At 41.2% G+C, this 12,582-nt stretch overlaps 1 protein-coding gene across 2 annotated transcripts in view; it reads right to left on the bottom strand.

The window, feature by feature from the left end:
- Positions 1-408: 408 nt before the first annotated feature.
- The window catches only part of LOC141905092 (S phase cyclin A-associated protein in the endoplasmic reticulum-like), a 42,741-nt gene continuing 30,567 nt past the window's right edge, over positions 409-12,582 (bottom strand). The window contains exon 24 of one of the 2 annotated variants that reach the window (XM_074793844.1): positions 409-968. In XM_074793844.1, coding sequence (XP_074649945.1) covers positions 877-968 — 92 coding nt within the window. In that variant the 3' untranslated portion in view covers positions 409-876. The remainder of the gene's footprint in view (positions 969-12,582) is intronic. The other variant, XM_074793845.1, reaches the window with a different exon arrangement.

The raw sequence follows: 12,582 nt of genomic DNA, 5'->3' as shown, positions 1-12,582 counted from the left end.
TTTGCAGAAGGTTTACGCTCGCTTTTCGTTCACCAGGGGGCGTATCAATCACTCGGCCACACACGCCCGTTCAACGCAGAGCTGGGGTATATGATATTTTCATTTGTAATAATTCACACGAAAGTCGAAAGTAATTTGAGACTCAAAATAGTGGTTTAATCAAAATGAACAAGAAATTATTCGGATTTTGATAGCATTATGGTATTTCCGGGAGAAATTGACATTGTAGAAACTATTCTCAAATATAGTGGCGGTAGTCAGGTCTGATCAGCGTGATGAAGTAACTCTTCAGATCGACGATCCAAAAAAAAAATTCTGAAGATCTCAATTTAGCAAAATGAAAAAAGAATTTATCTGTATTTTCACTAAGTACTAAAGCAAATTAAATTATCTAATGATATGTACAATGGCGTGGTACAAACATAAAATCAGAAATAACAACCTTACAGATTTACGGTGACGTTTACGAGAATGAGAGTCAGTTATAGATATATCGATAATAATAAGCTTTACGACCTGCCAGCAGGATCAAGATTTCAAACAAATATAAAACAAACATATGATTTAAACTAATACTAATTTCGACAGTACAACCATTTTTACAAGCTATGCGCATACAACTGGTTCTTCGTGAGATTCCGAATTAGCACATGCATTCAGCAGTTCGCATAGAAACCCGACAAACCGACAAGTTAAATCACACCGAAATATTCACAAATTTATATATAATGTACATCAATATAACAGACTTTTAACAGTTCGAATTTTTCTTAAATGAAATGTAGATTACAAATATTTACTTTCACCACCAAGTCGTGGTCGTTTATGATAGTATATCGGGTAATGATAATATCAATGCGTAAAAAAGATATGTGTTCATTTTTCGCGGAAGTACAGTTGCACTTTATTCCAGTAATCTTGAGGAAATCGCGCGACCAGAGACATCCTGCTTTCCCATTCCTTCATTTCTGAAAAACATCAAATATTAAAGCTTACTGATTAATATACGTGTACGTTGTGCACCGAAGTGTGTATCTTTCACCGTTGGTTTTACGTAAACCCTGACTGAGTCAAGGCGCGACACTCGATGTAAAGCCAGACATCACTCTCCTCCTTATAGTCAATACACCGGTGTTCCCGAAAGCCAAGAGGCTGGATTTATAGAGAACCATTTAAAACTAATTTATGTACACAGAAACGAACTGCAATCACACAATATCGGAGCGTTACTGTGAAGAGTGTTGACTGAAATTTGTCTTTAATGGATTTCGCCGTGAACAATGTTGCTGGTGAAAGTGACATGTTCACCTCTGGCTGTTTACTGATGCAATTAAAGGTGCCCTATCTGCGAGATAGCGGGCCGCAGGGACTGTGAGACATAATACTGAAACTGACAGCTGATGAACACAATAGAGGGTATACGTTAATGTAACAACTGAGAATAGGTTTCGTTCAGATTTCCGCAGAATAGCCCCCAATACCCCCGGGGTCCGAGCATCTATCTCTTAACCGTTACATCGCTGGAAACTTTCCCTTACTACCGAACCTTTGTTGTGAAACGTCCATTTATGACTGAATTTACGAAGCAAAAATAGCGCGATGACAAAACACCGCAATGACGTAGCGAACATATTTTTCAAAAACCCTAGAGATATTTATTTCAATAAAGTCATACACCAACGCAACTGTCGCTAAGTGAAAAAAAATATCAGAACCTCCCGACATTTCTAACCGCATCGATTGAAGTATTACGGATAAGCTTTCATCTATCTTTGCTTCATAAAATAGAGAAAAGCTCTTTGTCTTTTTATCCTTTACCAGTTACCAGTTTCTGTAAACTTTCGCGGCGAGGCAAATCTTGTGCGCGCGTCGACTTCACCGACATAAACATTCGGCGCTTATAAAATATGCATCATAATCACTAATACATCGGCGCGAAAGCTTTCTTTTTGCATAATTAATTGTATTTTGTTGATTTTTGTCATTTTACTCAAGGGTCCGATCGTGAAGATAATGAGCGGCGACTGGAGACACCGCGAAGCGAACCGGATGATCGTTCCGAGTTCTCGCGAGATTTCGCGAGATTCTCCAATCTGTACCTGGAGAACGCGTTCGCCGACATGATGAATCGTCCTTGCGATACTTGAAACAATTGATGGATGGAAATCTAGAGGATATGATGCGCATTAATTATCAATAAAAATGCGAACGCAATCGACGCCAGATCGGCTTAAAAACCACCTTAAAAATGATTTATGTACGATATACAGTTCGAAAAAGTCATTGAAGAACTTTACAAGAAAACTAACTTGAAGGTCTATTAATTAACGTCTTGAAGAAAAATAACACACATATATATTGCCTAATACTATCGATAATATAATATCAAGGATTATCGACAATTGAATTGAATTGACCGGCAACCAGTCTAAACAGGCTAGACACAGTATTGATGACGTATAGGACACATCCATTCAAAACTAGCTATTCGAAAGAAATAAATTCAATAGAACATAAGAATCATGAAATATATTCAATTACAAAATAAAGACCAAAATTCAGGATTGTTATTGTTCTTTTAAAACGCCAATATTGATGACGTAGTGCACAGGCTCACACAGAACCCCGCATACTAGATCGGTATCAATGTATATAAACATTGTTGTAACAGTTTTCACGGCGTCAAAAAAAAAATTACTTTTAGCGATACAGTGCAGAGTTCATAATGACAAATAGAAATACCAGCGATTAAGGAAACTGCGTAAAACGATCGACATTTCACTGATGGTTTCAAATTCAATCCATCTCGTTTGCAGCACTCTCCCCCCGACCCTATCGTCTGACTGCCGACTTCTCGCCGTCTGTGACACCATGCACCGATTTCTCATTACGTTAATGGTTTTGAAGCATATACCTGGGATTTCGGGGTCCTGATTGAATTGCGTGGAGCTGCACGCCGGAGATTACACCACGGCTTTACTAGTAAAACCGCACATTGAATACGCGATGCGGTAAAAACGAATTCAGCTCATTTCATATACACAGCATATCGCTTCTTATTCGTGGCAGCTGAATTCTGCCTCAGCAGTATACTAAGTATACTATAGTCTTTTTAGTGGAGATCGCTAATTAATATACGTTTTCAACCGCGGACTCGACAAACGAAGAGAGTACATCGATGAAGACTTACAAGGGAAGGGAGTACATGGACCAGGTCTTGAGAGGGAAGGGAGTACATGGACCATGACTTGCGAGGGAAGGGAGTACTTGGACCAGGACTTGCGAGGGAAGGGAGTTATACATGGACCATGACATGCGAGGGAAGATAGTAAATGGATCATGACTTGCGAGGGAACGCGTTTTAACGAATCATACTAACCGCTAATATCAACACCAGGCGGGTATCGGGGTGTGCCGGAAGCTAAAAACCACCGCGGGCTCGAACCTCGATAAACATCGATGAATTGAAGTATTGCGATCGACTGACGATCAGCTGAAAGTCAGACGGAACAAACTTCGCACACGACGCGCTGCAGTAGCGACGGCGGCAACGACTCCATGTTTGGCAACTATTGGATTTTTAATGGAACACTTAATACTGGATCGATGCGCCACATCCTTCGCTAAAAGCTCTCTTCGACAGTTCCAGCAGCGCAGACGAGATGCAGAAAGCGAAAAACAGAGAGAAAAAAAGCCCGGCTATACTGATAGACACGAGTTTATACTGCGCGGCGACAGTTAGTGTTGACACGTCCGTCAACAACAGATATTCAGTCAAGCATACTCAAAAACCTGCCCGACGATAATGGATACCGTGAAGAAATACTGAGACTCTTCACGTCCCGCAGCAACAGCATGAGTCAAGTCGTCCTGTAAACCAACAACCATCTACCGAAATTGCGCACCCGACGCTTCCGTTGACGAGTTGACCTCAACCCGGCGCTATATTTTAAAAGGGTTTTAAGATAAAGCGTATAATTGGGAATGTTCCGGGGTAATGTTCATTTGATAGAGCGACGAGAATCGGACAGTGGAAATGACGGAATAGATATATCCTCGCTGAAAACCTGGTCTTCGAAGATGAATGAAGATTGACTTCACCGAAAGTCTGAAGCATCGACGAGATTGATGCGTTTTAAACTTTCTGCGCAAATTTGCTAATGAAATTTGATCAGTATCGTATGAACGAGTAGCGATAGATTGAACGCAGTTTAAACAATGAATACACTGAATAATCACTCAGTTCAACATAATCAACTTAGCAAAAATACGAATTGGCCCCGATCTCACCAATCTAAATAAAACGACTCGACATTGACGTTTACACATTTCAAACGACCGTCATCTTATCGATGATCTCATGCGGATTCGAGGAACTGGGTTTTTCTTATTGCGAAATAGCGAATTGGCCCTTTGTATCAATTCTATTGATTGATAAATTTCGATTTGAGATTTGTATTTCCTACAAACTCACCAGTGCCTGGAACGAAACAGGGGCTTCGATTTCAAAATCGGAAATCGTGAAGTACAGATCGGTCGAATTTACATAATTCTTTTCAAGTCGAAGGAAGGCTTTTGGAAATTTCGGGTCCAGTTCGTTTGAACAATTTAGAAACCAGCCAGAACCGGCTGTGGGTATATTTGAGGAATGGCCTATTGGATATTCCGATCCTCCGAAAGACTAACATTATGGGAACTTTTAATCAGACAATGAAAAATAAAACATAAATCCATTTGCTAAATAAAATGCCTCAAAGATAAACATTCTCCAAGACGCCGAATATACCCCCCACCCTTGCTGCATCCACTCGCTTCCCTCGACCCCGGCTGCTCTATATCAAATCTATCCACCATCGGTTGGAAGTTGACATTCTATCGGACGCAAATTCGTCGACTTGTCAATTTGCGACGTCCGCGAAACCATCAAAGTGGACCCACAATTTGTCGTCGCGCGGCGAACTAATGAAATTTCAACACTGCCTAATTGTTTAACAGCCTCCGTACGCTAAGACGACCTCACCGACAACCATTCCATCATCCCGCGCCGCCGCCTAAAACAATTGCAGAATTAACACGGACTCGTCGACGATTCGATTCTCGTCTAATCTCAGCCGGCCAATCAACCGATGACGATTTAACTAGCGTAGCATTCTTTGTTCAATGTAAATGGAATTAATGCAACTCACACTGAAATACAGACGCTGACAAGACCCCGAGAATTGGACTGATCATTTATAGAAGAATGGCTGCGGCTGCCGCTGCTGCTGCGAACAGTCGCCGGATAACTCGAGAAATAAATGATTTATGAGGAATAAATGTATAAAACATTAGCCGATCTTACTGTTCAATTCAGTAGTTGTGGCGAGAGCGACAGAGTGAGAATCGTGTTTCCGAAGCCCAACCTCTAAACCCGCGACGGACGAGGCGAATTTAGTCGGCGATTCGATTTTTGCCTGCCGAATTTTCCATGTGTGCCAGGAGACGCGAGTGATATCATTGCCTAATTTTCAATCGGCGATTACCAAATCCGCCCATTGTGTCACTTACGAAAACAATACATATATTGTGAGAATCGTGTGATCGTTATATCGGCGATTTTATGCAGCGAATCAGTCTTCGCTCCAAATTCGCCTAAAATGTATCAACCTCGTTCTCCCGAATTCAATCATAGGCGAATTATACGGCTAATACATGTGTATTAATCACTAGATGGCATATATCGAGAATTTACCGTTTGCCCGTAAGATTTACACATGTATCGGGGATGCAATGCAAATTTCACCGTGCCCTCCCTTGGTAGGGATTCGAACCCGATGGTATCGCTAGACTCAGCTGCGCACGGCATGGTGACAGTCGCGATATACCACGAAGTTCGAATCCCCGCCCGCCGAGGGAGGATAGGGTGCATATGATTTCAAGCTCATAATACAGGTTATACATCAGAATTGAGCGATTCCGCGTGAAGTCGAGGAGTCCACGCGTGTAGAGTTAATGACTAAAGTGTCATATACGTTAATTGTTTTACAAAGACCGTCGACTCATATCCCCTGCGCGCATCGGCCGCGGTTTAAATTAGTCATAAGATACTGACAAAACTAACTAATCAACGGTACTCATTACCTTAATGATATAACTGGTCAATCGGTCATGGGCGAACCGACTGGTCAATCGTTCTATTTGTAACAGTATATCATATCGTATGAATAATTACCGAGGCCATCTGTTCGCGGTTGAACATGCATAGAGTCGACGTGTTTGAATTATTGACGGTGTAACGTTATTAATGACAATTATTAGAGAAACTGTAGATGAATTCGTCGTTAATAAATTCCATCCTCCCTCGGCTGGGATTCGAACCTGATGGCGAGACTCGGCCAAGGCACGAAACCCAGGGCGAACTTCGGTTATCGGAGTTAGCCGACTATTTGCTAAGCCGGAAGTAGTGAACCACGATATCGAGCACGGTCGCCGTAGACCAGACTTACAGTTCCAAGATAGCTGACACTGAAATCAGACAGGGTCGAACTTCGTTTTTAGAAGCTATGTCTCGAATAGTAGTCGGAACTAATTTCCGAACGAGTATTTCATAGTGTCGGCCATCTTGGAAATAGGCCCGTATTAGAGCGATCAGGCTCAGTCCCATTTCAAGACTATAGTTTCGACTAACTGACATTCGGTTTCATTTAGTACGACTATAAAGTCGACTAACTCCGCTAACTGAAGTTCGCCCAGGGTTTCATGCCGTGGCTGAGTCTCGCGATGCCATCAGGTTCGAATCCCTGCTGAGGGAGGAATTGTAAATCGTTCGTAGGCGCGGTGCCGGAAGTTTCCACACAAAGCGCCCGGATCCGTTACTCAAACCTATAGAAAATGAAAATGTCTTTTTTAATGTAACCCGAAACATTTCTTTTTTCGTAATCACGGAATCAAATCGGATTGGTGAATAGTTTTTTTTAGCGCTGATGATGATATGCCTCCAGGTCAGATAAGCGAGATGCGTTATAAACAAAATAGGCGAGATGTTTTATACGTTTTAATCATCAGGCAGCCAACACCCACAATTTGTGGAAGCCTCCACGGTGAAAACGTAAAAATTCATTAACTTCAGATAATTGACACCTGACTGTTAGAATAATGATAATTCAACAAAATGATTGGCGATTTGTAACAGTGAAACAAAATATGCCTCACTCGAAAACCAGGCATACGCAGTGCTGCCAACCTGTCTTTTAAAAGTGCTATAAGTAACAAATTTAATTTTTTCAGTAACATTTCACTGAAAAATGAAAGAAAATGTTCAAATTAATCAGTAATCAATAGTAAGACCTTCAGTAATATCGTTCATATTTCTGTTTAAATCAATCAGTAATCAACAGTAAAACCCTCAGTATTTCTCTACGCATCTAACAAATCAAATCAGTATTTCTCAGCTCTGCGATACGTTCGGCTTTTTTAAAAACAATCTACTATACATCCCTGTCGAGAGAGACAGAAAAAACCAATCTAAACCTGCAAGTAATCGCAGGAAAAGAATTACGAATCAATCGCGTTGTTTGTTTGTGTTTATCAACCCTGAGAAAATAGGCCTACACCCAAAATCAAGCATCGATCGTGGTAATATCTCAAAATAACATCGAAAATATCACATATCACAGTCGATAAACCGCAAATTTCACGAGGTCGCCGACAAATAATCGAACTAGGAATCTCGAAAGAATTAAACACCTTTGGCGGTCGAAACTGGAAAACTGCGCTATAGTTGAAAACGGTGTTGGATGTACGTGGCAATTTTAGCGAATATTCTGAACGGTTATTACAGGCGAATTGATCGTTTCAGAATATAAGCTGGAGGCCAACGAATAAAAGTCACAAGTACCAGGATAGTATATATATATATCAGAAAAGCGCCGGGATCGATCGCATTTAGAAGTATGCGCGCGTGCAAACCGTCGGCTTTTGTGTCGCATTTGATCAAATCTAATAACGAACCCGTAAACATAAACAATGAAACAATTTTTATCGCGTTTCAGATCGATTCCGGGTTTTTTCTTCCGACGACGACGGATGACGTCACTAAACTCCATGTAAAAAAGGGGTGACAGAATACATATAACAGTCGCTAAAAATAATATATAAATACGAGTTACGAGGGAAAATAAAATCACGAAATATCATCTAGAAAATTCGCTGATTCGAGACGGAGTGTAGAGATGTTTAGAAGGGTAATAGCAGACGATTAGGTGCCGGGTTTAGTATTGCAGAATCGGTTATTTATACACAATTACATCAGTTTTTATATAGATCGTCTACACAGATAGCGACCGAGCTGATGTGAGAAAATCGAATTGGAAATAGCGAATAGTGAAAGGTAACCGGACACGAATCGGTGTCGAGAATCAATCGGGTTTATTTGATCAGCGATTTTTAATGTGATCGTTACAGCGACGTCGGGTGAACTCGGATCAGATTTCATTTCGCGAGCGCATATACCGGCATAAACACCCCGGCAATTCGATGTGTCATTTTCAAAAATAGCCCCGTTATATAGACGCAAATATATGTTTGACTTTCACCCGGGGAATTCTCAAAAGAAAACGACGCTAAACTGAAGCGGCGAAGTTGCACGCTATCAGTTTCAACTGGCAATAACTACAGCAGAGATCATATTCCCCACAAGTCAACTATCGTAAAATATCGAATAGGAACAACTCCACCCTGAAAATACCTTGGTTTAAACATAGAACCGATGTCATAAAGACAGGAGAGGAGATTGAAGAACATAGTTCCTTTTTTTCTGACATGAAACCTGCACACGAAATCGTATTACAGAAAAACACGAAAATATCTATAACTTTGTCGACTTTTGAACTCCATATAGGAGCAACTCAAAGAAACTTAAATACTACATATTAGAAAAGGTTTGAAATATTTTACATCTCTACATCTACGTTCTCCATCTTTATATTCTTAGAGCCATTGTTTTCTGTGTCAGTCTAGTAGCATCACATCATTTTGTATGCACTCTTTTTTGCTCTACGCAAAATTACCGTTTGTGGACTATGAACCACGAGTCGTCGTATAGAGATAGAGAGTCGTCGTATAGAGATAGAGAGTCGTCGTATAGAGATAGGGAGTCGTCGTATAGAGATAGAGAGTCGTCGTATAGAGATAGAGAGTCGTCGTATAGAGATAGAGAGTCGTCGTATAGAGATAGAGAGTCTTCGTATAGCGATAGAGAGTCGTCGTATAGCGATAGAGAGTCGTCGTATAGAGATAGAGAGTCGTCGTATAGAGATAGAGAGTCGTCGTATAGAGATAGAGAGTCGTCGTATAGAGATAGAGAGTCGTCGTATAGAGAGAGTCGTCGTATAGAGAGTCGTCGTAAAGAGATAGAAAGTCGTTGTATAGAGATAGGGAGTCGTCGTATAGAGAAAGAGAGTCGTCGTATAGAGATAGGGAGTCGTCGTATAGAGATAGGGAGTCGTCGTATAGAGATAAAGAGTCGTCGTATAGAGATAGGGAGTCGTCGTATAGAGATAAAGAGTCGTCGTATAGAGATAGGGAGTCGTCGTATAGAGATAAAGAGTCGTCGTATACAGATAGAGAGTCGTCGTATAGAGATAGCCAGGGCTACCGAGTGACTGTGGGAAGAGGAGTTAGACGTGTTAAAGAGATGGATAAGAGAAATTGGTGGTAATTGTAATAATGGGAACCCCTGGGTTGGATCGACAAGAACATATCCCGAAATTCATTAGATAAGAAATTAACAACGGAAGTTTTATATGTACTTTTTCTTAATGCGTGTTATATGGAGGGGAGTGACTTTGTGCAGTTGACGATTTCCAGTGAAAACGAACGAGAGTAGGGCATGGAAATGTGAAGAAAAGTCTATAGGTGCGGGTTTATTAGGAGTTGAAGGATTGATTAGGCGCGCAGGAACCCACGCAACAAACCCCCGAGGGCTCGACGACATTTTCGAAACTAGCCAGCAATCTTCGCGCGACGATAACTCCACCGCCGACAATAACCGGGCATTTCTAGCGGGATAATTACCGCAAAATAGTCGCGATAATTTGTCGCGAGATGTCATCTCGGGAACATTAATTGTACTGGATACAATGTTTATGACGACGTTAAACGGGATATTAGCCGCGGGGCCTCGTCACTCATGCGTTTCAAACATGCAACCATTTTCATTTTCGCTTTTAGTTTCGCTCGAGAAAAATACGCCGCAAATCGGGAGACATTACGCCAGATTTCGGTTTCCTGTCCTCGGGGCCTCCTGTTTAAGCCGGCGATTTGTCGACGACCAAAAAAAATGCACCCGATTCTCTTTACGTCTGGTGTATAGTGCTGGTCTACCGAGCGAAATGCGTATTGGATTCATGATTAAGATAATTTCAGAAACCACGAGACTCTTCAGGTGTATCGAATATAAACCTATGATATGTTCAGCTAAGATATTATGTACAAGTTGTGTCAGCTAAGATTTGTGTCAGCGTGATGCTCGTTTTAGTGCCAGCTTCTCACAGCTGGTGGCAGCACTGCCCGATCGCCGGATTTTTACGCACATTTTTAGATATAATTTTCGATTGAAAAGAAGAATATAAATATATACACACTCACTGGTAACCCTAGCTGATTAACAAAAAATGTTTTTTTCTATATTAATTCCGATTTTATAGGAAATACTGGCATCCGAATTTTTGCTCGGAAGGAAATGAGAAAACGACGAAATAAATTATTTTTGGGGAGGACAAGACTTTACGTAAGAAATGTCACCGCAAACACAAGATCGCTATCTCCGCACAATAGAACCGACTTCTGCGACACAAAGCCCGTCCGAAACATCATCTGCTTTTATAAATAGTGGTGATAAATCGTCTATCATTCGCTAGTGGAGCGTGCGTCAAACGGTCAACATTACAACAAGGCCCCCGGACCCCGCAGCTAGGGGGCGGAGTAATGACCAACGCTCCAGGCGCCTTTAATCAACGTTCATTAACCAGCACCCCCTGGGGGCAATGCCGGTAATCACAGGGCCGGTTGTGATTGTTAAGATATTTACGATGACAGGTGGACATTCCTAACAAACTGTCGTCTAACATGCAACCGACCTCCGCTCAGCCTCAGTTAAGAACCGGTTACTCATTTTTTGTTCGCGTCGGAAATGATGAAAATGAAATAACGGATGAATTGAGAATTGTGTTTGAAATCAGTTCTAAAACAAGAATTCAGCGAAAATGAAGGTCTATTAGATCGGTCGAAAGTCTAAGCCACAATTGAACCGGGCACGGGGATGTTCTAACACAAATCTGCTCAGTTCGAGCTTGATTTAAACAGGGAACAGGAGCGAGCGACCTTCCAGATTTAAACACAACAATATCACAAACTTAAAGAAAAATAGAAAATGAGCAAAACGGTATTGAAGAAAATGTATCGATTCTAAATCTTAATCGCCTAGCTCGGTTAAAATTAAGTGTCCGGACTGGCCGCCGGGGTAAACATAAAAACTGTGGCAAATAAAAGCTAAAAACTTCTGAAAATAGATATTGTAGCCCTTTATAGTTTTGGCTTTATTTTGTATATTCGATAAAACTACACCGAATGACTTTTCAGTTCCAGAGAAATTTGAAAGAAAAATGTATAAACCGTAATCTGGAACAATGAACCTGGGCGATCTTTTCTTGTTTTTTCTTTTTTTACATCAAATTCACAACCGTGGATAAAATATTTCACAAATACATAAATTCAGAAATACTCGGCGCGCATAATGCCGCGATCGATCAAATCCATTGCAAGTCACACCCTAAACAAATATATTAAAAGCATTTCGAAATAAAAGCGTACGATTTCAAAGACTCGACGAGACTTACTTATAATGGGTGTCGATTGTAGAATCGCTTAAAATCCGCCGAATTTTCGCCCGTACGATTCAATTGTCGTCGTCATTATCGTCACATCGCCGTTTATTGCTTTAAGTCGCCACAGACGCCCGAAACACGTGCGAACCACCCAAATACATCCATTAGCCGCTACCGATGAATAGAAGCCTGATTGTAAGCGATTATATTCGCCATCAAAATATTAATATTTCCATTAGCGCCGGCGCGCGCGCGCTGCGTTATATTTTCTACAAATGTATTTGATTCCCGGGCTCGGCGCAAAGGATCGGAATTTCAAACGGCAAACTATTTTTCGTCCGCTAATGATCTAGTCGATGAAAAACGACACAATGATCGCCATGGTAATCGCTCCTGACTCTATACCCGGCTATATAACTCTACCCCGTCTTATTTCGCCAGCGAATTTTTTCGACGAAACTACTGAAGGCGTCAAATTAATGCATTTTGTACGGAGCGAATCTTAAGGCGGTGGCAGCAGCAGCTCTAGTAAATGGCTCCTCGAACTAATGCATTTCCATATCGCTACCTAGTAGTTTTTTCAAAACGAAGATCCATTAAGAAGAAAACGACTGCGTTACTTAGGTTCCACTAATCGAAAATCCGACATCAATCTTACAATAACCGAGGGATTTGTAATGCGGCAAGTATTCTCTAACGACCAGGCCACGGAAAGAAA

Source organism: Tubulanus polymorphus, chromosome 5 (assembly GCF_964204645.1).
Source record: "Tubulanus polymorphus chromosome 5, tnTubPoly1.2, whole genome shotgun sequence".
In the NCBI taxonomy this organism is placed as follows: domain Eukaryota; kingdom Metazoa; phylum Nemertea; class Palaeonemertea; order Tubulaniformes; family Tubulanidae; genus Tubulanus; species Tubulanus polymorphus.
This window is presented reverse-complemented; position numbering and strand designations above follow the sequence as displayed.